The sequence below is a fragment of the Anarhichas minor genome, unplaced genomic scaffold (genome assembly GCF_050575085.1).
Source record: "Anarhichas minor isolate MPS153535 unplaced genomic scaffold, ASM5057508v1 ptg000033l, whole genome shotgun sequence".
NCBI lineage: Eukaryota > Metazoa > Chordata > Actinopteri > Perciformes > Anarhichadidae > Anarhichas > Anarhichas minor.
The window spans coordinates 6691166-6717371 of NW_027466479.1; the positions used below are offsets into that span (position 1 = coordinate 6691166).

General features: G+C 43.9%; 1 protein-coding gene across 2 annotated transcripts in view; it reads left to right on the forward strand.

Annotated features, from left to right (window-relative positions):
• The window catches only part of myo1g (myosin IG), a 41159-nt gene that overhangs the window by 11641 nt on the left and 3312 nt on the right, over positions 1-26206 (forward strand). For both annotated transcript variants that reach the window (XM_076106472.1, XM_076106473.1), the window contains 9 exons: positions 3149-3223; positions 3368-3500; positions 5600-5766; positions 6548-6755; positions 7322-7545; positions 9014-9158; positions 11740-11844; positions 12538-12651; positions 17122-17279. In XM_076106472.1, the coding sequence (XP_075962587.1) occupies positions 3149-3223; positions 3368-3500; positions 5600-5766; positions 6548-6755; positions 7322-7545; positions 9014-9158; positions 11740-11844; positions 12538-12651; positions 17122-17279 (1329 nt within the window). The remainder of the gene's footprint in view (positions 1-3148; positions 3224-3367; positions 3501-5599; positions 5767-6547; positions 6756-7321; positions 7546-9013; positions 9159-11739; positions 11845-12537; positions 12652-17121; positions 17280-26206) is intronic.

The window sequence follows — 26206 nt, forward strand, 5'->3', positions numbered from 1 at the left end:
TATGAAAAATAAATAAAAGGATTAATCAGTTATGAGTCAAGTTAAAGCTACTAGAAGGAACTTTCATTCTGTGATGATTTTGGCGGTCCCTGAGGACAAAAGCGGTAGTGTTTCAGAGCACCAGAGTCCCTTTGGAAAACCTCTCATATTACTGCATCAGGGGCTGACAGTCTACCCGGTTCTGGTTCTCCCGTGCCTCCCAGCGGGCCCAGCAGTACGGCCTTTGCTCCCAGTGTAGCAGCGAGGCTCTGCTCCTGGCCGGAGGCGGAGACGCTGCTGTCGGCGGCTGAGCTCTCCTCCTCCCGCCGGAGCTCCGACTACAGGTCAAAGGCGGCAGCAAAGCCGGGTCAGGGTCTGTCCGCCGTGGGCCGGTCTCTGCTGGAGGCCCCGCTGGAGTCTGAGCTGAAGGAGTTTCTGGTGAACCTGCATGATTTCATCAGATTTCCTGTGGAATCTGACACCGATGACAAGCATTAACAATCGCTATAGAGAAATATCTTTTCTCTGATGGTCTCGTTTACTTATGTAGGTCATAAAGAGGCATCGGGATTAAACTGAAGCTGTTTCATAACCAGTTAAAAGTTCCTCACAGTAACTTTAAGTAAAGTTGCAAATACATTTTACGTGTGTAAAAACACTTGATTTAGTGATGAACATTTTATGTTATACAAAACACATATATTTAAGTACAGTACTGGAGTAAATGTACTTTCCTGCTGGCGTTAACAAGGCGGGGGACTAAATAGCATGCGTGACCGACCTGCAGCGCTGATGACAGATGGCCGTCCCTGTCACTGCGTGTCCCCGTCACCCCGCCTCATGTCGGAGGGCCGCTCTCTCTGAGCTGTCACCCCTGGTATATCGCTCCCTGGTGGCACTGGTCCCCCACCATCCCCGGTCCCACCCCACCACATCTGAGTCTACGATGGCTAAATATACCCTGATCCTTGCCCCCCACCGGCACCACCACTCTCAGCGCACCACCACTATCACAAGCTTTGACCTACTTCGCTTCCTCCTCCTCCTCTTTCCTGTTTCCTCTTTTCTTCTTCTCCTCCCTCTGTACTGCAACACTCACCTGACTCTCTTTGCCATCCACATCTTAATTCCCTGCAGTATTTCCGCCTGCACATGCAGCACTTCGAGCAGCCGTAAGATATATCATATTCCCCCACTGCACAACTTTACAGTGCCAGAAATCTCACGTCTTTGTTACCATGGCGCTCTCGGCGTGAGCTCCCTTTAACCTTCTGCAACACGGCACCTCTCCTCGCACCAGCCTTGACATTCACACTTTGATATACTTCCCTCTAAATCATCCTCACGTCTCTGGAGGGACCGCTGCCTTTTTCTCCTGTCCTGTCCTCTCCCAGCACTGTCCTGTCCTGTCCTTGTAATTTTGTTGTGCTGACTGCTCTTTCTCTCTCTTTTCCTCTCGCACTCTCTCGTCTCTCTCCGGTGAGCTTTCCCGGGATTTGGTCAGGTGGTTTTCGCCGCCCGTGAGTCAAGGGGACACATCTGTCATAGCCAGCCTCCGCTTCTTTGCATCCAGATGTGACATTGTAGGACACAGCCGCAGACAGGGCCACACAGGCGACATGTGACATGCTGAGTGTGTCCGTGGTTTCGTTCGTGTGTGTGTGTGTGTGTGTTTGTTTGTTTGTTAGAGAGGGAAGGGTGCAGAGAGAATGTGTAGAAGAAATGTGTGTGTGTGTGTGTGGAAGAGAGTGTGAACTACTGCAGTGGTGGAAGTACTTTTACTCAAGTGCTGTACTTAAGTTACTTTATACATTTATCTGTAGTTGCTTTGCAGTTTACAGATTGATTTTTACATTAAAATATATGCTAAAATATGAAATACACTGTATTGTAAGCCATTTACACTCTAACCTTCTCACGTGGTCTTATTTCAATAACCAACGCCTAATTGTTGTTTCCCAAAACAAAGCACAGCATCCGTACAAAAATGAATACAAATGAGTTTAGCAAGCTTTGTTTTTCATCTTTCTTCTCCCAAATAATCCTCTTATGACTCACCAAATGTATCTCGTGACCCTTTGTAGGGGTCTCGACCCCTAAAATATATATAAAAAACAATTTAAACTAGCCTCACCTTGACCAGCTACAACAGTAACTACGCTACACACAGGACATACTAGTTCTACTGTAATACTTGAAGTACATTTCGCTGCTATACATCTGTACTTTTACCTCAGTAGAATTTGTCGTGCAGGACTTTTACATGAGCAAAGGATCTGAATACTTCATCCACCACTGATTTGTTGTTAGCCAGTGTCTTCCAAGCTTTTTAACTTGTGACCTGATTTCATTTAAATAACAGTTTGAGTCCTAAAGAGCTTAGATTTCACTAAAAGATGTAAAAGACTAGAGAAGAGTACACAAAACTGTGTTGCAGAACTTAGTTTTTTCTTCTTTCCCCTCACATTCATCACCTCACCCAAATGTGTCTTCACTCTGGTGGGGGCTGGATCCCATGTTTGGGAACCACTGGATGCAACCACCTAACTGTATACAGTAGTTAAAAGTATCACTCAAACTGGCTATTTTTCTGTGGAAGAAGTACTTTTTTAAAGCATATTTAGCTTATAATACTTCACTACAAAGTAAGATTTTGAATGCAGGATGCATTTTCTTCAGAAAGCATCCACACCGTGTAATTTATTGTTACATTGTGAACAAGAGAGGAGAGGGAGAGGTTTATTTGAGGCAACACTTACACTACTCTCTTAGCCCCGGGCTGTACGGCTTATGTAACGGTAAGACCGCGACCTCCCGCTGACACTTCACCAAAACCAACTGAGCCGTTTTAAAGAAAAGGCAGACGGATTAGTTTGTAGACGTTTTTTTTTCTTCTTCTCCAAAACGTTAGCCGCAGGGGGAATTTGAGCACGTTCCTAATTTATAAATCGTCTAGCCTGACGACTGTGAAACATTTGAAATAGAGTGGAGTCCCTTAACATAGTGATAGTGACCCTTTTAGTGACAGACGGCGACTGTTAGAACTGTGACTACCTTGTAACTTTGTTTTAGACACACCTCTTCACTCCAAGTGCTCTTAAGTGGGACATCCCTCCTTCTTTGGAGATACTTCAATTACTCTCCCTTTCTCCCTCTACATCCATCACAGATACTCCGTCGAGGGCTTTTTGGACAAAAACAAGGACCTGCTTTTCCAAGATTTCAAGCGTCTCATGTACAACAGGTGACAAATATCATGATGGTCTTGACAGTTCAGAATCTGGGTTAAGTGTATAATGAGTTCTTTGCCCATCACTCCTCTGCTAACCCAGTTAATGACGCCCTTTATTGCCCCCCCCCCCCCCCTCTCTCCCTCTCTCTCTCGTAGTGCCAACCCAGTCCTGAAGGAGATGTGGCCAGATGGTCATCTGAGCATCACGGAGGTCACCAAGCGACCTCTGACTGCGGCCACCCTCTTCAAAAACTCCATTGTGGCCTTGGTGGATAAACTGGGCTGCAAGGTCAGTGGTTTCGGCTTACGATGGACTTCCTGTTCCCTTCCCTTTAACCATTTGGGGAAGCTGAGGTTGGCATTGGCAGTTTTTAGACTGATTAAAGATACGTGATTCTGACAAATATAAAATAAAGACAAGGAGTGCAGTAACTATGGACACTCTGAGGTTCTTACATTTTCAGGCTGGTCGGAAAACTGCGCGACAGATGGCTAGCTGAGATGGCAGTTCTCCTAAGAGTTCTGCTAAGCTAGTTAGCTTGGCAGGAGTTTTTTTTCTTCATCTCATTTAGTTATGTGAAATAACTACCGTAAATTAATTGCTTTAATTTCTCAAATTACAGTTGTTTTGTCTCTATCAATAATGGAGTTGTCTGCCTTATTTTGTTATGTGGAATAAGAAAGTGAAGATTCATCAAAATGGCCATGTTTTCAATTACAGAAAAATCTAAATGTTGTTTAGCTTTAGGCTAGCCGCGGCTACAGCTGTCTTGCTTTGAGTTAGCTACTCAGCCAGTTACCGTGGTTTGACTTTATGCCTTTCTATGGCTTCATCATTTTCATATGGCAATACAGATGCCAAAATGTCAGTCGATTTTGACCAAATATGTAGCTGTGTTTGGGTCTGAAGGGCAGAATTTGCATCAAATCAAAGCCAGGTTTGATTTTGTGATCATATGTTCACGTTGGAGTTGGAGTATTTAGCCCAGACAGACATCTTCTCCCCCAGTTTACGTTGCTGCCATCATCAGGAAGATGCTCTGCACCAGTGTGCCTGTTCTGGTCCCTGTAAAGCCTCAATGAGTCACAGGCTATTCTGAGGCTGCCAGTGCGTCTGTGTGCGATGTCTCTTTTGGGAGGACGGCTCGTCAACATGCATGACAAAAATGTGGAATGAGATGCAACGCACAGCCGCCCAGCAGGGAACGTACATATATATGGCAATGTGCTGTTTTCGGTGTCAGATAGTAACAGTTTTTGTAGGTCGCTCGTCCTCGTCCCGTCTGGCTGCGTGTGGTGTTGATGGGGGGGCGGTAAAGGGGGAGGTGGTGCTGGACCACAAGATGTGAAGCTCACCTCTCCTGGCCTCATCTCACCGACTGAAGTCTGATATTTCCTGCTGTTATTTTGGGACGGCCTGCTGTCAGGCTGCTCGCAGCATCTCGTCTCGGTGCGGCTGAGGTAAAATGAAAGGCGGCTCCCCTGGCAACCTTCAGGTCACGTCAAATGAGCGGATGTTTTCTTCTACCGCCGAACAGAAGCACCTGTGCCCATTCTGCCCATCTAGTCTGCTCCCAACCCCCCCCCCCCCCCTCATTAACTGAACTGGGGGCACACAGTCCACATGATCATCGATATGATGGATGACAGTGTTGGGGAGCAGAAAGTGTTCACTTTGTTCTGCCGTCTTTCACGGACGGCGAGTGAGAGACGTCTCTGTTCTGTGACAGGACAGCGTGTCCCCTCAGAGGTCCCTGTCAAGGTGCAGGCGCCCAGCCGTCAGCTCCGCACTGGAGGCTTTATCACCTTCGCAGATGTGATGCGCAGTTAAACGCACTGTTAATAAGTGTGTGTGTCGCGAGGCTCAGCTGCTCACTGTAGCAGCCGTTGAAAGTGTGGTTAAGGTCAGTGGACTCGGTTTGCCGGTGTTGCGGCTTGGCTGTCACAGTTCAGAAAGTGTCGTTTATTGACACGCACAGTGATGAACACAGCAGTGATGGAAAAACATGCAAAAAAAAAATAATTCAAAGACGAGCACAAGTTTGTGCAGATGATAAAACAAGAATGTTATGAAAGAATATTGCCTCAATCATACAAACACTGAAAAGCGTTGGAAGTATGTGTACACTGTGTCCTGCTATGGCAGTACTTTTATCGTGGTCCATTGCATCCTTACTTTAATTTCCTTCAGTATTGTATTTTCAGTACACATTTCTGTAAATGTATACAGAAGTTAGTTGCAGCGATGTGGTTATGGGATATTTCATCGAACCCAGCTGGGAAATAACAAAGAAAAAAAGGAATTTGGTGTCTTCCTATCGAAAGAGGACCTCTCTCTGCTCGTTTCTTTAGAGGATTGCCCGCATCCCTTTTGTCTTTGTCTTTCAGGAGCCTTACTATGTGCGGTGTGTAAAGCCCAACGAGATGAAGTCCCCGGTGCTGTTCGACGACGCTCGCTGCGAGCATCAGGTGGCCTACCTCGGCCTGATGGAGAACGTGATGGTGCGCCGAGCGGGCTTTGCCTACAGGCAGCATTACGCTCGCGTCCTGCAGCGGTAAGAGAACGTCGTGGCGCTCTGTGAAGCAAGAGTTCTGCAGCGTCCTCCTACGGTCAAACTCCTCCGTGAGGAAGTTGTCTTTTTTGTCTTAAAGCAGCTCGTTTTACCACCAGGGTTGTGTATAATCTACCAAACTATGCAGTACCCCTTACTCCTATGATACAATGATAATTAAAACTAATACCATAAGAGTTATCTTACTTAATATGAATGGAAGTCTCCAAATTACATGTAACAGTAGAGAAGCATGACGCATGCAATCTTTTTCATTTAACTCTAAAATGCAGAGGACGAGAACATTTACAAAATCAAGTAAAACCAGATTATTTTTTTATTGTGTCCAATTGAGACTAAAGCTGTCTTTGTAGATTGCTGAGGAAAAATACTTCATTTTCAAAGTACTCCAGGGATTTTAGATGATGTGAGGCAGCAGAGGCCAAGTTACCCTTACGTTGATCACGATCCACTAGATCCTAGACTTCCCATAATGCAACTTGATAGCTTCTTTCTCCTTTTGTTCATATTTAATAATCATCTAATCTTCTTAGACCTGACAAATCTCCAAACCCACAGAAGATATTATACAATAGTATAATAATACAAGCTGAGGAGTACTTCCCATGGCTAGTAAATGTACCTTAAGATGTGAAATTGGTGACGTGCCCCTTTAAAGACAAGCACTGACTAAAAACACTTTTCCAGGTAAATTATAAGAGCACCTGTTCCATTGTTGTAGATGCTGAACAGCACTCTTGTTGTCGCACATGAATGTCCGCAGGTACAAAATGACGTGCGAGTACACCTGGCCGAACCACCTGATGGGCTCGGACAGAGAGGCCGTGGAGGCCATCGTCACCCAGCACGGTTTCCAGGACGATGTGGCGTACGGACACACCAAGCTGTTTGTCCGAACGCCGCGGTCTCTCTTCACTCTGGAGCAGGAGAGAGCCGCCCTCATCCCCATCCTGGTGCTCTTCCTGCAGAAGGTCGGCCATATTAGTATCAGCATCACTGTTTTATTTGTCTTCATCGTCTGAAATGTCGGATCCCCACGGATGTCTTCAAAGACCGTGCATGCACTTTGATGAGGATGTATTGATCCGACAACTAATTGACACCGAGACCTAATTTAATGTCACGAGCAGCTCCGATCATGTGATCTCAGTTAATTCCTCTGCCACGTTATCTTCTCCAGTTCCCAACGCGGGCCTCTGGGTTTCAGACTGGAGATCGCAGTTTGCCTCAGCCTCATGAATACGTGGCTCCTGGTTATGTTTGACTGAAATTCATCTGCCAGCTCGAATCCTAATTTCCTGAAACAATAATGGGGATAATTAATGAGATCCAAAGCTACAGTTACATTACAGTCAATTACTTCACTCGCTCAATGAAAAACACCCTTCCCCTTTCTCTCTCCCCTGACCTACTTTGATGACTGCAGAGAAGTCTGGTTCTTTAACTGGAGCACGAGTTCGTCTGCAGCTCAGTGGGACTCTCTCATCGCTCCTCTCTCGCTTTCTGTCTTCAAAACGTCCCCTCTTTTCCCCCAAAGGTGTGGCGTGGGGCTTTGGCTCGTAAGAGGTGCCGGCGAATGAGGGCCATCTACGCCATCATGGGCTGCTATAAGCGCTACAAGGTGAAGGCCCACTTCTGGGAGGTGGAGAGGAGGTTCGCTAATGTGAGAACCATGGCCGACTACGGGAAGAGCGTGGAGTGGCCGACCCCGCCTGCAGCTCTGTCCCAGTTTCACAACAACACAGTCAATCTGCATCGCAGGTCAGATCCCAAAGAATTAAACTCATGCACCATAAAAAACAACAATGTGAAATATTTCTGTTCAATATTGAGTCTTTAACCATATTTTACTTTTAACAAACTCTCAGCAAAGTGAGATAAATCCAGGCGACAACCTCCGGTTCTGAAAAGTCAAGTCAATGCAGAAGTGCCATAAACTTGCATTCTCTCTACTGGCTCCTCTGGTTACAAAGAGAAGTCTGGTTGTATAGAAGTCTATGAGAAAATGACTCTACTTCTCACTTCATTTATTCCCTCAGTAAACATTGTAAACATGAGTTTATGGTCTCAATCTCTAGTTTCAAGTCTTCTTCAATACAGCATGATGTTCATTTAGTAAATTATGGTCCATTTAGAGTCACACAGACCATAAAGCAGAGTATGCTTTAGGGCGGGGCTACCTTGTGATTGACAGGTCGTATACGGTGTCTACATCACTCCTCCGCAGTCCAAATATGGTCATTTCCATTCAGTGGTTGCAAAAAACCAAGATGGTGACTGATGAAACTACAGACAGCAGCCAGTTAGTTTAGCTTAGCATAAAGACTGCAAATAGTTGGAAACAGCTAACCTGGCTGTGTTCAAAGCTCATACCTGAGACTCCGGGCAGTTACTGCGGTCGGCCAGGAAATAGTCCAGCACATAATGACCCTCAAAAAGTACAACAAGCTGTTTGTACCGTTTGGTTTAAGTACAGATTAAATAAACAAGATACAACACGTCAATTGGTGAACTCGAGAGGTGCTGCTAGGCAGACTTTGTTACATTTGGACAGAGCTAGTCTAGTGTAGTTTATTTACTCGCACAGTGTTGAACACAGCAGTGATGAAAACATCATTTTAGGCAAAATTTTGAGACAAACACAAGTTTGTGCAGGTGATAAAGCAAGACTGTTATGTGAAAATATCGCCTCAATCATACAAACACTGAATCAGTCCAAGTGTTGGAAGTACGTTTGCACTGTATCATGGCATCACTATGGCAGTACTTTCATTGTGTTTCATTGCGTCCTTACTTTAATTTCCTTCAGTATAACTGTATATGTTTCAATGCAAAATGGTGCACAAGCCAAACAAACAATAGAGTACAATACAAACATTTGGTTACCAGTGTTACTTCCTCTCCTGGCTGTAGCTTCTTATTGAACACACAGACGTTAAGGTGGCATCGATACTCTCATTTAATTTTATTTTGCATTGAAAACTAATAAATATTAAATTCATTCTCTGCAACCGCAGAATAACTTGAATGATTCTCTGGGTGTGTGGGTTTTGGATCAGCACAGATATGTTTTGTCACTGCGGATAGAGTTTATTTTTATCCCTCACAGACCTAATCTTGAAGCCGTTCCTCCTACTGTATTGTTTTTCTTTTCTTTTTTTTGGTTGCACCTTTGATGTATTATTCCGCCCACGTGACATGCTGCCTTGTTCCCATCCCTTGTTGTCAGGTGGTGGGCGAGGCAGATCGTAAAGAACATCCCTCCGTCTGACATGCCGGAGGTTCGGGCCAAAGTGGCGGCTCTGACTGCTCTGAGCGGAGAGAGGAAGGACTGGGGGGCCAGCAGAGCCTGGGAGAGGGACTACCTCGCCAATGTAAGAAGATTTACATAAAACTAATTCCAGTTAAGCTTGGAGATTCATTCTTGACTTTGGGAAAACAAAGCTAGCTTTTTTGATTGATTGATTTATTCTAGGGCAGCAACTATGATTAAGTGCTGACCCATAAATAGTATTTTTATCGCCATCACAATATGACGTTTTTTTATTTGCAAGACAAAAGATAATACATAAACAGAACAACAGAAGGAGTCTTGTACCTCCTTACAGAGCCAAACACAAACATACCCTTCAAGGTAGAATGATCCTAAAATAAAATATAATAAAATAAAATAATGTATAGACTCGTACAAAAGTAATCCCTCTCAATCGTCACCTCTGACCCCAAATAATGTGAGGCGGTGTCTGTATCTGCAGAGACCCCGTCCCCTGCCTGTATTTTTTTTTTTGTGTCCCGGACGTTTCTGGGCATCAACCCCCACAAAACCGTGCCGACCAGTTGCCAGATTGTGAGCATGCAAGAAAAATAATAAATCCTCTGTGCCGTGCGGACACTTCTAGTTTCAATAGCTTTTACTTAAGTGTAGCGTTTTCTCCTCATTTTCACTTCACTCGCTGTTGCCGAAAACATTTGCCAAGCACTCCTCGCCACGAGAGGACCTTACCAGTTCAGTGTGACTCTCCACACAACAAAATGCATGAAAAATAACTGGGAAATAAATAACCAGCAGAGTGTTGGAGGACAGACATCATCCGTGGTTGTCAATGCATATGGCGCATGTGACGACAAGCCTCGCGGAATGACCGAAGGAGGATGGTGCTTGTGAACACAGCCCTCCTTTAATGAATCCCACAGTCGGCTCACTTAACGGCTAATCTGAGCTCGTTTGGTGGCCGGAGGCTTGAGAGACGCCTTCAGGGAGCCGAGAGCATGACTGAGTCACTCCCCTCGTTAGTTTGTCAGGCGGCCCGTGACTCGCCATCCTCCTTCAGGGCTCCGGCTCCACAAGCTTGTTGTTAATTCCACAAAGACCTACAGAGGAGTGCATGTAATGGGGTATGCAGGGGGGCCTGAAACGTGGCTTGTGTGCAGCTGAAGTCGCTTTGGAACGACTGTCTGGGATCATGAAAGGGGAAAGTTAGACCAGTTAGTTTGTGTTGTGTGTTCTCAGAAACCTTCAACGAGATCACAAGGATCGGCAAGTTTGCCCCATTATTGTGAATGGGGGTGCAGGCAGAGCATTCCACAGCCTCGGTGCTACTGCCTCAAAAGCTCGGTCACCACGGGTCTAAGGTAGTTCAGCCACATACGTAGGAGCCTGACCGTGTAGTGCTCTGTAAGTGAGAGGGAGTATTTTAAAGTGGATCCTAAATGCTACAGGGAGCCAGTGAAGAGATCGGAGTACGGGGGTGATGTGAGACCACCTCCGCTCACTCCTACCTTTTCTCAAGAATGCTGTAAAGTGAACCGTGAGTGGAAAAAAAAACGTGGTGTGGTTGTTCGCCTCGCTCAGAAGCCATCTGTTACATAACAACACTACCTTAGCAGCAACGGTAGTCAGACGGCGTCTCACGTTACAGCAGTTTTACAACCGTGTCGGTGAACTTTAGGCAACGTAACGGCACCAAAGGCGCTCGCTAGAGCCAGCGAAAACACAACTATTCTTAGTTTCACGTTATTGTCAACTAATGAAAACGTAGTTCTGAATATTCTATTTCATTTCTGCTCATAGATTCCCAGAAATGCAACACTGGCCCTTAAATACATCCATGATATTGGGTTTATTTGTTAAACATCTAGTTCTAAATACATTAACATTTGTCTTTAACAACTTCCACTCTCCTCTGAAGACTCCCCACAAGATTTTGGAGAACTGGCTGCAGAGATTTGATCCCGTTAAGCCAAAAGAGCGTTCATTGATAATAACTCGGGTCGGCCACTGGTGTTGGGCGATGAGGCCTGGCCTGTTCAGGTTCATCCCGTTGGTGTGGGATGGGGCTCAGCGAGTTCTTCCACTTCAAACCGGGAAAAACAAATTCTTCTTTATGGAGCTGGCTTTTGTTTCCTCTTTTTTTGGAGGCATACCAAAAATATCATCGAATGCTCTAGCATTTGGAACATGTCAACACAACAAAGGGATGTTCTCATACATCTGGTCACATGCTTTGGTTGTTTCAGTATGAATACATCTTTAGAAAATATTTCAAGGGAACATTTTCAATGGAATCTTGCAGGAAAACAACATTTAGGGACTGGAATATATTAGAAACGGCTCTGTAAAGGGAAGACATTATAGTGACGGCTCCAGTCTATAGGAGGGAGACTGCGACACGGCTTGAGATTAGCGGCCCCCCCGACCGCATTTCTGATCAGGCAGTTTAGCTCCAGTGTCAGCCGCCCTGCTCCGCCTCCAACGGCACGTCAAACATCGTGGCTGGTAACGGCAGCCCAAGGCCACGAGCTTTGATCTGCTGCTTATGGAATTAAAGTGATAAAAAAAGAGGCTGAGAAGAGGTCGCCCAGAGCATTATGACTAACGACGAGATACACTCCCACACCGCCGTACTGTAGCTGCCGGCTTCTGTGTAATAACACGGGGTCTTTTCATTTCTGCAGGTGAGAGACTGCCCTCAGACCAGCTCCGGCTTCGTCCGAGTTTCCAAGGAGCTGAGGAACAAAGACGAGTACACTCAGGTCCTCTTCTCTGGCTTCTGTAGGAAGGTACAGTATGTGAAGTGGGGGAAGAAAAAGAAACGACATGCTGACATGAAAATGTCTGTTTTGTACAAGGAGTTTCTGTCTTTTGCTGCTTCCTTTTAGCCTTGGGATTGATTTTTCTTTTTCTCACCTGCTGTGTTCTCCATTCCACCCCCTCGCTGTCGGCTTTTGTGTCGGCTCGTCTTTCAAGATTTCAGAAAGTAATATAAAGAAGTTAGATAAAAAATAATCAGAGGATTAATCACGAAAGATTTCCTCAACCTTTCAGATATCCTTTTCATTTTTAAAGTCTGTTGGGATCTCCACCAAATGCTGCCGGGGCCCTGCTTATTATTTCACCTTATGATTAACTCTTATCATCTCCCTGTGGATAATAATGGCCATGTCTTCCTTATCAGGGATTGCAGAGAGAGGGCTTCCGCTAAATTCTGCAGCTTTAGCCAAAGTACTTTGATGAAGAGAAATAAAACAACCTCCAACACTGACAAACCCACCAGAGCCTTTGTCTTTGTATCTGATCCTTCTATTTATCCTTTTGTTGTGTTTTGTTTCGTGAGTGTTGCTCGCTTGCAGCTCCACAGGGGAAACTTGTTTTTGAATTGAGAGTATATAACCCAAAAGATCCTTCGAGTTGCAAAAAAAAAATGCAAAAGTGGAGCTTAATCCTTGTCTCTTTTCCCTCCTCTGCTCTCTCAGGTGAATAGATTCAACAAAAGCACCGACCGAGGCCTGCTCATCACAGACAAGTGCGTCTACAAATTGGAGCCTAAGAAGCAGTACAAGGTTCTGAAGAGGTTTCCCTTGGATGCCGTAAGTACTCACACGGGAGATATACGCACGCTTTGACACACATTGACACAACGTTCATCTGAAGCCGAAGCGCTCCTCAGTCACCCCGGGTATGAAAACACATAGAGTATCCAACCTGTTGTATTAGGCACAACGTGACTGGTTGAAGCTCAGAAAAATGTATCGCCACCAAAGGTTTGCGTTCTGCGTGAAAGTATTCGAGACAAAAACAACAGTCGGAAAAAACGTATTGACGTTCATCGCACGGACAAAAAGGCCCTGGTGTGTAAAGGCTTTAAAAGGGAAAAAGTTCAATATAGATAAAATAATGCCAGCATAATCCTTACTCCTTACACTAATATTAAAGGGCTATTTCATATACTGCAAGTGGCAGATAAAAAAAACAGAAGAAACGTGTAGGCTGCTCCGGGAAATGTTCAGGATCTTCAAGGGCAGAGTTTGCATGGTTGAAAGTCGCTGTTTGGGCAAATTCTGACCTTCGGCAACAGCAACTTGTGTACCACTTTATTCACAAAACATAGAAAGACTCTTGGACTGATATAAAGACGAAGGTCGTACATTTCTTCATTTCATTTTAAGAAAGTGTGTTTTGACTCAAATTAGCTTTTGACCTGTTTTGTCAAGATTGAAGAGAAGAAGAAGAAGAGTGTGTTGGCATTGGTGTGTCTGTTAGGGGTTGTGTTTGATATGTGAGGCCGTGGTGGTGCTTTGACATATATTCTTAGCTTTAGAGATTCCTCCCGTCTGGGGCGAACCTGGCTCATTTCACCGCCCAATCTGAGAAAGTGGATCAGGGATCTCTCAGGGGCCGTTAGCTCTAAAAGTGAAGAGAGAGGAGATGACAGCTTTATTTAATCTGATGCTTGGGGTTCGTGAAATAGCTTTGAGAGCAGGATTTTTTTTCTGTGGTTTGATGTATTTCTGAATGAATTGAGATGTTGGGCAGGGACCTTATGGACAGCTGGGATTTGATTTAAGCGTGTCTTGCAATACCACATGTACTTTGAGAGGTGATAGTGAATTGCTGTAGCGTCCAGTCTGTCCTCAGTCCAACATGAGAGGAGAAAGAAGTAGAGCTGTCCCGAGGGCTTGTCGATCACGCTGGAGGTCCAGGGTCCGTATGCGTTTGTTTATTGAATTAAATCCATATACTGTATATAAGAAGTGGGATTAGACAGTGTCACCCATTCATTTTTGTGGACTGACGTTTTAAGCCGCCGTGTTGTTGTTTTTTTCGCAACCAATGAACAGAAGTTACCATTTGGAATGCAGAGGAGTGACGTAGAGACGGCGTATACGGCTCTGAATTTTTCAAGCTATGAACATATGCAAAAAATACAAATGGGATGGCTACATACAAGATATCGTGATAAAAGACTGAGGCTAAAGCTACATATCCCAGACAAAAAAATCAGCATTTTTCCGATTATTATATTTACTATAGATGAGAGAGAGAGAGAGAGAGAGAGAGAGAGAGAGACAGAGAGAGAGAGAGAGAGAGAGAGAGAGAGAGAGAGAGAGAGAGAGAGAGAGAGAGAGAGAGAGAGAGAGAGAGATTAAAAACCATCATTATGCAGCAGTGGAGCGGCTAAAGATAGCCGATGCCATTAAGCTCTGCTGCTCAGAGTGAAGGATATGAATCTTATCCAGGTCAGGAAAAGAGAAGAAGCAGTGCAGCGCATTGTGTCACCAGACCCTTTGGAACAGATTCCTCGAGTTTGACCTTTAGCACTGAAAGGCTGAAATGTCACTCAGGTCACACACTGATGGAACAATGTCAACATCATGCATAACTGTGACGAGTTTTCAGTGGTTTTCCTTAATTGATTGGACTCGTCACGAGCAAAGTCATGCAAAACAACTGAACTCTGTCCTTTCTACATGACGTCTTTGTAAAAAGCACCAAATACAACTACTATTGGGGAAGTATTAAGTTGTATAATTGATCAACAGAAAATGAATTAAATTAAATTAATAAAAACATCTCAGAAACAAAGTTGAAGTAATTAAAACCGGTGTCCATAACATAAACCGATATGATGATATGATTACATTATCCAGGAGAACTCTGTGGTTCTGCGTAAAGCAATGTTGAGGATTATGTCGAAGCTTGTAAATACAGAATGGGGAAAACGCTTCCTGATCCAGCGACTCCTTCCACTTCGCAACTATATGAGTGATCACTAGTTTCAGCTTCTCAAATGTGTTTGTGACTGTCACCTGTCCCTCGTTACTGTCACCTGTCCCTCGTTACTGTCACCTGTCCCTCGCTACTGTCACCTGTCCCTCGTTACTGTCACCTGTCCCTCGTTACTGTCACCTGTCCCTCGCTACTGTCACCTGTCCCTCGCTACTGTCACCTGTCCCTCGTTACTGTCACCTGTCCCTCGCTACTGTCACCTGTCCCTCGTTACTGTCACCTGTCCCTCGCTACTGTCACCTGTCCCTCGTTACTGTCACCTGTCCCTCGTTACTGTCACCTGTCCCTCGCTACTGTCACCTGTCCTTCATTACTGTCACCTGTCCCTCGCTACTGTCACCTGACCCTCGTTACTGTCACCTGACCCTCGTTACTGTCATATGTCCCTCGTTATCGCCCTCCTTTACCTTTGTCTTTAGTCTCTGTGCTCCCTGCTCCTTGTGCCAGTTTGTCATTGTTCTTCATACCTTGTGTTTAGAGTTCCAGTCTGTTTTTCCTACTGGTTTTGTTTTTCAAGTGTTTAGTGTTCAGGATTCACCTGCTATCTGCCAACTGCTTCCTGCTAGCTGTCTGCTGTTACCTGCCTCCATGGCGGTTCAACTTTGCAATTTCCTGAGTCAACACTAAAGGACCTTAAGTTAAGGTCCTTTACACACAGGGGCATGACGAATAAACCACACGAAAATGTGAAATACTTGCCGACCAAAATTATATGTCGCAGGCTTTTATTGTGAAAGGTGATAACTGAAGAAGTGGATCTGGTCTGCGCTGACTTTGTCAAGGTTGAAAGGAGTAATTAAGTTTGCTGTGTTGGTTCGGACATCGCAGCCTCCCTGTTGTTGTACACTATTGTGTACATTTTGAATATGTCTGTTCCGCACAACTTGATTGGTTGTAACCTTTACTCACGGTGCCAAAGCTCAGAAAATCCGCACTTGTTCTATTCTTGTTTGTTGTTTTTTTTCATCACAATAAATGGCTGAACGCTGAGGGGACAAGTTGTACCAGAATCAGGCCTTGACGGTGTCGGGTCCCCGCTAGATTAACCTGTGTATGCTGGAGGCCGTAAAAAAGGCTTAATCCACTCCGTCTCTAAAATCTGTGACACTCCTCACTTTCTCTATCTCTCTCTGTCTTTATATATCTCATACGTACTGTTCTTCTGTTTCTGTTACATTTACTGAACTACTCTACTTGGATAACATTTTGAGATGCTTTACCTGACTGATCTCCATGTTATGCTACTTTATACGTATGTCTATTCCACAACATTTTGAAGGCAACTATTATACTTTTTACTCCACTGGATTTATTTGACTGCTTTAGTTACTTTGCAGATTCAGAATATTAAAACAAAAAATATGAATTAACGAATAAATGATGTGGTATTATAGATAATGCTACCCAGCAGTATATAAAGTAAACTAGCTCCACCTTTACCAGCTGCAGCATTAATGTGATGAACACTTAATGTATCGATTATTATAATCTAGTAATCTAATATATGTGATTCTGAATAATGAGTACTCTTACAAGTTACATGTTGAATGTAGGACTTTTATTTTTCAGTAGTACTGCTACTTTTCCTCCAGTATCTGAATACTTGCGCAGTAAGTCTGTACGATATTCCATCTGGGTCACACCTCATGACTTTCCCTTCACTGCACCTCAACCACGCGTGCACCGCGGGCAGATTTTCTCTCACCCTACATACTGAGCAGAAATAATCCGCTGGTTTCATTCATGGCGTAATTTCTGATCCTGGATGTACTGTGCCGCACTGTATTCAATTTACAGGTATTGTACAATGACGGTATAATCCTGACATTTTATACAAATTAATTCCCAGTGCTCTAGTGTGTCACCTTGAACGTCATGGTCAGTCACCTCAGCAGTAGTAGAACAAGCATCCAGGTTCCTACTAAACTTAAATTAGCAATGCAACATTTAAACAACACTTTCTTCTTCACTGCATTAAGTAAAAATATAGAGGTATCATTAGTAGAATGTACATAATGTATCAAAAGTAGATATATTTTTTATCTATGTTATATTGTTACTGATGCTCTAATGTGTAAGCAGCATTTTACTGCTGTAGATGAATAAAGGTGGTAGAGATATAAGATAATCTTAATGTAGTATTACCTGCAACTGTACTGGAGGATGGTAAACAGTGACTCCCTGAGCACATGCTTCGCTGTGGCCCTAGACTTAGTGCGGGTTGGTGTCGTGTCTGAGTCTGACTTTGTGGCGTTTGTGTCCCTCTACAGTTGACGGGGCTGAGCGTGACCGACGGGGTCGACCAGATGGTGGTGTTCCACACGTCCTCCCAGGACGACGTCCTGCTGTGTCTGCAGCGCGGGGAGCTGTGCGCCAACCAGGATCGAGTGGGCGAGCTGGTGGGCACGTTGGTGGACCACTTCACACGGTCAGTTCACACGGCCGGAACCGTTTCGCTGACGCTGTCCCAAGAGTTCTCCTCGAGTGAGACACACAATTACAAACAAAGTGCAGATGAAGCATTCTTTCTCTGTTGGGTCCTTTCCATAATGTTGTCACATTTATGATAACAGTCTGAGCATGTCCGCTTGAAAAACAAGCACTTTTAGTGGACGTACGTTGACGGTGAGGTGACTTATAGCTTGTTTAGCGGCTGCAGTCTGCAGCGTTCTCCCTCAGTGCTGCATCAATTTCATGTCCTCATTAGTCCCTTAGACACAAGCATGGAAAAATAGGTAGAAAAGTATATATATAATAATAATCCAGTTTCATTCATTCTATTTCCCACTCAAGCTCAACCACGAACAACAATTCTTCCAAATCCTAGCAAGAGATATTTGATTCGTCACAAATCTATATTGACACAAGTTTAAACTGTAAGATAACTGTAGTCATGCGGACGTTTTATAGTTGTGTATTCACTGTAATGCCACCTGTTTTTATGAGGCATTGTGTCGGGAGTAAAAATGTTTGAGCTTGTGGGCTAAACCCCCCCATGAAAAACCTACAAGACCACTACTAAATGAATCCCTCTAATATCTTTTTCTTTTTCATCACCACTTTCAATATAAAGAACCAAACAAATGCCTGAAACAGAGAGGAGGAATGAATTGGAGAAAACATGGAGCCTTTTCGGGTCTCGATGTCGCACGAATAAACAGCACAGCATCAGACCGACGGAGTTGCTGGTCAAAGACCCCCGGCTGAAACGAAGTCTATTAATGCAGCACAACAATTACGCAAATCATACTCTTGGCATTTATCACTGTCATAGTTGTCGGCGCCGGCGCCCTGCTCTGAATGACTGCCGCGAAATGAATCAGTCACGCTGACATTTATCACGTTGATCACTCGGACCCTGATTTGTCATCGCTGTTTCTAAACCTGATTCACATCCACCCACATTCACCTCTGCCAGACTTCATTTGAATGGCACAAGTTTTCACACAGAGCAGACTGTTTTTGTTGTAGTGTGTGTGTGTGTGTGTGTGTGTGTGTGTGTGTGTGTTGTTATTAGTATGGCCTGCTGAGACAGCACCCAGTCTGCGTGATTGGTCTCCCAAAGTATTAATCCTGCCAGGACCGCAGTGACGTACGTATACTAACAAACACACAGTGGAGCTCTTGTGGGGATGAAGATGATGCCAAAATCCACCAAAGACTTTGTTCTCTTTATAGTTCAGACTGATAGTAGTGGTCAAAAAGTAGTTTGAAGGTTCATCCTAGAAAACAAGGTCCAATCACTTGGTGTTTACTATGATTTCTGCTGCCATTAGTATTATCAGTACTATTGTTACATAGAATGACATAGTAATGTCACATGATAACAAATATCTTCATTTGTTTATTCGGATCTCTTTTAGCTCAAGGCCTGTCTCCCAAGAGTCCATATTAAGAAAGCGTTTAAGAGTTTAAGAGTTATTTTCATTATCCTTTGATCTCTAGGGATTTATTGTTTTCACTATAAAATGCCAGAAAAGTCGATTAAGAAAATGATTGGCAGATAATGAAAATAAACAGCATATAGTGTTGGTGACATACACTTAGGTGCCGGTTTATTAGGTACAACTACAGTAGGTAGAATAACTGCAGTGTGACACACAACAGTCCTGCAATGAAACCTACCTTTATAATAGTTATGATGGTCAGTTTTTGTTGAAATTGTTGAAGTGACGTGTTGATACACGATCATTTGTATTTTTGTGGTAATATTTTGTCCGCCCCACTTATATCAGTCAGGTTAGCCTAAGTGATAAGAGATCAAATGTCAAATGAGCTGTCATCTCACTCGTACCAGCGTGGCGTTTCTTATGTTCTTCCAGCTCAGAGGCCGGCCAGACGGCAGACGCACCTGGTGTGTTTCCACTTTTATGAGTCTTCCTGTGTGTATGTTCAGCTAGCTGATCCCAAGGGCTGCACCAACAAGGATTTCCTCTAATCTACGATCAGTTCTAATCAGAGTTTAGCAAAACTAGCTTTATAAAGAGTAAAACCCGGGTTTCAAATGAAGCAGAGCTCTGTTGCACAATTAAAAACAAATCTCACTTTAGTAAATCCAAGTTTACACCAAAATGAAATGGAGTTGAATCAGTATGGAGAGCCCTGCTTACCCAAAGTCAAATAAATCAATAAACTCAACTGGGTGGAGTCTGTCCCTTAACTTCCTTCGAGGAACTTGATTATTTCACTCGATCCATCTTAAAAAGGCAGCCATTTTTGTTTACAGTTCTACCTCCTCAAGTGTAAGTTTAATACTGGGTCACAGCTTAAATTGGAGTTCAAAGTTTTGACACAACAATTAAATTGAATCTAGGTTTAGAGTGAAAGAGAAAGAGAAAATTTTAAGCTAGTTTTGGAGTTTGCAACATGATCTCAAGTTAAACCGTGATTCAATCTGGTTGATAGATTACCCTTGTTGGTGCAGCCTTAGACATTTGGTCTGGGTTTGGTGGGGGGGGGGGGGGGTTACAGCAGCTGGGTGTCTCTGTTCGGGGTACGCCGGGCGTCGCGGAGGAAAGCCGACCATCGGGAGTCAGTTTCAGCTCTCCGCCTGCCTTTGTGCCACCATCTGCGGTGAATGGAGGGGGTCGTGACCTCTACTCATGAGACAAAGTCAGGGGTGAGCTGTGTAAGTGTGTGAGGGGGGGGGGGGGGGGGGGGGGCATGACAACACACAAACACACTCCTCTTGTGCTTCCTTCTGTCAGGAAATGAGATCCCAGACTTCTGGGAGTCATGCGCATGTCATTCTTTAGTTTGTTAGGTTTGGAGATTGGTCAGGGGAGCAAACAGTCAATGGAGCGATTGTGTGGTTTATTTATTTTTTGGTCTCATCTCTGGAAATCAAACAGGAGAGAGTGAGCCTGTGAGTGTTTGGTGGCACAGTGAGTTGTACAAAAGTGGGTCAGCGAAGGCAGCGTTAGAGGCACAAGGTAGAAATCAGACTTCAAAGCCGCGCTGCCTCGTCGGCGAGGACGAGCCGAGACAAGCTGTCTGGTTTTCTGTCATGTCACATCCGTCTCTCCATCCCGCGGCGCGGCTCGTTCCTCCCCGTCTCTCTCCTCTTTCCTGTACGTATTCCCCCGTCTCTCTCCCGCTTTCCCTTCCTGTCACCTGGGTCTGAGATGACGGCATGAACGCGGCGTGTGTTGGTATGTGTCTGTTTACTGTGTGTACTGTGTGTGTGTGTTTTGGAGGGGGTTGGACTCGTAGACCATCTGCTGGGACAGATGGGGGGGGAGTATGAGTGGGCTAAAGGCAGGATTTAGGGTATGATCCGCCCCGGCCTTAAAAGATTGAGGAGGATTCTTTACTTAAAAGGCAATTTGGGGATTTTATTATTTTTATTGACTGCGGCCAGAGACTGTTTTCTGGATCGAAGTTTCTGTATCAGCTGTGATGCAGAACCAAAACCAGTAGCAGCTAGTTTGTGCCATTTTTAAAGACGCACTAAAATGAATAATGCATGTCAAAGTTTATATTGACAATACAAACACATCTCTGTTTGAAAAGTTCTTTGCCAAGTCAGATATATGTAAAAAGAAAAAAAGGCATATTTGAGTATTTCTTAGTTTCATAGTAATTCCCCTGAATGCAGCACACAGCTGATCCTGACTTCTACTGTAGGATGTATGTTGTTGTGTTTTGTTTGTGTTGCCTCCGCTGCATCAGAGAAGCAAACAAAGTCAACAAACAGCCTCATCTTTATTTACAATTCTGCCATCTGTCGAATCCATCTTTAATCACAAGGTTGGCGGTTCGCTACCCGGCTGTGACTGTCTGCATGTCGTAGCGTCCTCGATTGAGACACTGAACCCCAAAAAAAGAGGTCAAATTTCACAACGTTGTGCTTGAATAAGGTTTTTAAAAGCTTTCTGACGTCACTTTTCAGATAGTTTGTGTTTTATGATTGTTTGTTTGGCGTGGTTGAAGGCAGCAACAACAGCCTAGTTTACTAACAGGGCTGCACGGCATGCAGCGGGTCAGATGGTGTATTTCACAAACGCCCGTGTTTTCTCCATGTTCGCACATATAACAGATTAAAAGTGACGCCCCAATTATATATATCCAAACTCCTCTTTTCTTTTCCTGTAAAACATTGAAGTGTTTTGGTTGAATCATCCGGCCCGCGAGGGCGCACACGTGAACTCATCCAAACAAATGTGATTCGGGGTGACCGGCTAACGCCTCACATTTTATGAAAGGACACTTGATTAGCTCGTGGGCAAATGATCCCCTCCTCCTTGCCTCTTGTTTGTTTTTCTCTCATCTCGTCCTCTCCCAGCTCCTCTCTCTCTCTCTCCGTCTCCAGCATCGTCTAAATCAGCACTTTCCTGTTATGAATATGGAAAGACCTGGGACGGTGTTGCATTAATAGCGATCTTCTGGGTCACCCCCTCCCTTTCCCAGGGAAGTAGCGAGAAAACAAGATGATTTCATTAACCTCAAAGCGCACGCGAGTGGTCTTGTGATGTGGCTTTAATGGCCTGTTACTGATGATGGACTTGTTGACTTTCTCGTTTGACCTCGTCGGGCGTCAACAGTTTGCCGGTTAGGGAAGGCCGTCTCTGTTCTAAATTCACTTTTTAGGTCGTGAAAGGCATCATCCGAAGCCCGAAATAGCCTCCTCTGTTCCTCTGCCTCCCCTCTTCCTTTCCCTCCCTCAGTGGCTGTCCTCAATGTGTTCGTCTCTCGGCCGAAGCAACAGGAGAGGCAGCTTGTGATCCGAGCTCTCCTCGGTCAGCTCGTCCTCTCGCCCGCTCACTTCCTGTCCCCCGTTTTGTCTTCTTCTTAAGTTTTTTCCCCCCCTCTCCACAGCTTGTTATTAGTTCAAGCATTGGTGTCATGCACGGCTCAGGGTCGGCGCTCGTGCAGTGTTGATCTTATGGAGACTAACAAGTGGTGAAATGTAACGTTCAGGTACTGTAGGCTACTTCAGTACAACTTTGGGGTATGTTGCTTGAGTATTTGCTTCTCAGGATGCCACTTTATACTTCAACCCCACTACAATTAAGAAGGACACACTGTACTTTGTTTTTACTTCTCTGCAGTTATCCGACAGCTTTAGTTACGAGTTACTTTACAAAATTGAGTATTTTTCACATAAAACAGGAAAATCCACTTCTGAAACAATGGCGACTGACTGGTTGTTTCTCACGTAGAAACATTTCACGGCTCCATCGTCACTAATGTCAAGCAGCTTTTCCTTCTGATGATTTTAATAGTTTTGAGGTTTGTACTGTTTGTACTGTCAATGCAAACATTGTGAAGGTGTCACTTTGATTCGTAAAGAAATCAGAAAATAGTCACAATTACCCAGAGCCCAAACGATGGATCAATGAATGGAGAAAATAATCAGTAGTAGTCCTGTACAACATAGTTCAAAATTAGCTCCATCTCAACCAACTACAACAGAAAATCCTGCGTTTACATGAATGCAGGAGTAATAATAGTATAACAGTCACAGGGGACATTTGTCAGCTTTGAGTACTTTTTCATGATCGTTCTTCATACTTTTCCTAAAGTAGCGCTTTAAAGGCAGGACTTTTGCTTCTCATAGTGTTTGTACAGTGTGGTATTAGTACTTTGATCTGAATACTTCCTCCACCACTGAGTGTAACTATGGCAACAGCTTTTAACCCAGGTGGAACGTAAATGGTGTATTAACACCGACCCATTTCCTTCTCAGGTCTCGTACAGCTGGCAGATCATGTGGCTCAGTGCTTTTAGCCTCAGAGTAGCCGGAATCAGTTGATTACAGCCGGTCTTTAGCAGGAATTTCCGTGACATATGAGTACATTAGAGTTCAGTATCTATAAGCAGAGTTGGCACCACATTTAGTTTCAGTGGTTTAATGCAGGGGTGTCCAAAGTTTTTTCAAAGAGGGCCAGATTTGATAATGTGAAAATGCCCAAGGGTCAACAGTCCCTGCTGACATTATTTTAAACAATACAAGTAGCCTATACATACATTGTTATTTAATCATTTTATTTTCAATGACAGCAAATAGCAATGTAACCAAATGTAAGCATTCATGTATGAACACATCTCAACAACTATTCTGCCTTTCTTTCACATCTTGAAAGTCAGATAACACAAAGAACAAGCCATCTAAAAGCTCATTACATAGAAACCGATCAATGTTCTCACCTCAAGACAATCTTAAATATGATTAGTGAGGGTAATGAAAAGTTGTCTCACATTTAAGTTCAACACACATGAAACAGGCTAACGAAACAAATCAAGTTGTCTCTTAGTATCTGATGCTAGCTCTTCAGTGTTACGAGCCAGGCAAACATTAGCAAACTCTCTTCTTCTCGGGGCAATTATGTTTTCTGCTATTTTCATAACACAGTCTTTGATAAACTCACCTTCCGTAAAAGGTTTGTCATGTTTAGCAATTACCATGGCCACTTGGTAGCTTACTTTGATGATGTTTTCATGTGAAAAGGACCGCTGCTGTGAGGCCAAGTTATCTTGGAGTTGCTTCACTTTTCTAGCTCGGTCGCTCTGATAGCTTGTTGTAGCATTAGCATGTTTGGTCTCGTAGTGTCTCTTTACATTATATTCCTTAAACAAGGCAACAGTCTCATAACTAATTAGGCAGACACAGTTGTTTCGGTTTTCAGTGAAAACAATATTGCGATCTCCACCTCTCCTGGAAGCGGCGGCCCTCATTATCGACTTTCCTTTTTTTTTTTACTTGCCGTAACATGACAGGTCAAGGGTCAGAGCCAATTTCAAACAGCCAGACAGTTACAGAGTGGTGCTGCCACCATGAGGTAAAAAGAGGAATTGAATTTGTATGATTTATTCATTCCGTTTTGACTGTGCTGGCGGGCCATAAATAATGCATTTTAAGACAGAAGGTGGGGGCCATATAAAATCTGACCTCGGGCCGTGATTGTCCCGCGGGCCGGACTTTGGACATGCCTGGTTTAATGTGTTCGTCTTTCATGTCGTGACCAAATGCTCTTATTAGTCTTTCATGTCTACGTGAATAATGTTTGAGTCACATAGTAAGTTCTGACATATCTTAAGAAGCTTTGTATTTTTTTAATAAATAATAATTAAGTAAATATTGTCATATATAAGATCAACATAATGCCGTGATAATTACTGAAATGCAGATTTTGTGACCCACCGCAGCCCGTTTCTGAAGTTTTTCTTGTCTCAAACGCAGTAGTTCAAGTGGACACAAAAGACGTTTTATAGTCATATGACTGATATAATGTCAAATATGTCATCATATCTAGTACACACAAATAAACGTTTATCCCTTATGACTTACAAAAGCCTCATTCATACAGGATTAATATCAGAGAGGGAAGTGGGTCGTAAAATAATAAAAGACGTCCTTCAAGATGTCATTTTATCCGCTGGCAAATTTCCGGAGCTGTGATGGAAAACCATGTGACCTTCATAATAGTACAATACCTAGCATTGTTTTCAATAATTAGTACTATAGTTAGGTAATCTATTTAGCTGTAATTTCATCCGCAACACAAACTAAAACTAAAAACGACTCTTTCTGAGTGTGGATTAAATGTTCATACGATCAATGAATACTAGTCGTACATTCAAACATTTCTGCCCAATGACACCAACAATAAATTGCCTACACCAGCTTTAACAAGAGATCTGTCTGGGTTTTTTAAGTTGATGAAACTCAGAAACGGTGAATGCAGCTCTTTGTTTAGTGATGCAATGATAACACGTTTCAATGCAAAGTGTCTCTGTGGACTGGATTTAAGTTACAGGAGGACAAGTGAGTTAGTTTTAAAGATATATCAATAAGAGCCTGCTCCCACGATCCTGTTGAGGGATTAATGTAAAGCTTCAAAATGCTCTGCTGCGATTTGAACCTGTATTTGAGCAAATCAGTCGGCACACTGCCTAAATCTACACACAAAATGCAATTCTAACAGGACGGATGCTGTTAATCCATTAAAAAAGCATTAAATATGCCAGAACATGATTTTCTGCTTTTCCCTGTTTAACGAACCCTTTGTAGTCGAGCAAAAAAAAAAAAAAAAACATGATGGGATGGGTGGCATGAAGCGCACCGACAGTGAACTCATCCTATTTTCCCGATGAGCACATTCCCACACGTTTACATCAAAGACAGATTTCATGAAGACGTCCTGACTGGTGCCTCGCTTGTTAAATCTCGGGGACTTTCTTGTTCGAGCGCCTCAAAGCCTCCTGGGCGCACTCACGGAGTCGGCGTCTGACCTCGAAACTGCACCGGCATCAAAAAGGCCTCTTTGTGGATTCAAACACACTCACACGCACACACACACACACACACACACACACACACACACACTCTCTCTCTCTCTCTCTCTCTCTCTCTCTCTCTCTCTCTCTCTCTCACACACACACACATGCTGCCTTTTTTTTTAAATCCACCTCAAGAGTGCAACAAATGGATTCTTCAGCAACATTTCCATTCGTCACAACAGTCTCACCGCAGTGTCGAGCAACACACAGCAATTTGTCGGTAAAAGGGATTGTATCTCTTATCTTTCTTGAGTTGTCATTCAGCTAACGTTTGGAGCGAGGTGATGAGTTCAAAAGCCTGCTGCACAACCCCCCTCCCCCCCCTGATAGCGATCGATCGTCTCCCCCCCCCCCCCCCCCCCCCTCATTGATAATCAATTTGTTGAGACGCTCGACTCTCCCTCTGTGAGCTCCCTCACTGGTAAGCTGATTTTTGCTGTTCAGAAACGTGTCGGCGGTCCTCAGAATTAATCAGCGCCGAGGAAATGATTGAAGTCAGTGCTATTAAAGTACATCACACTTGATGACACACATCTCTGATTCAAGTCATGTGCGTGCACAGGACCACAGTGT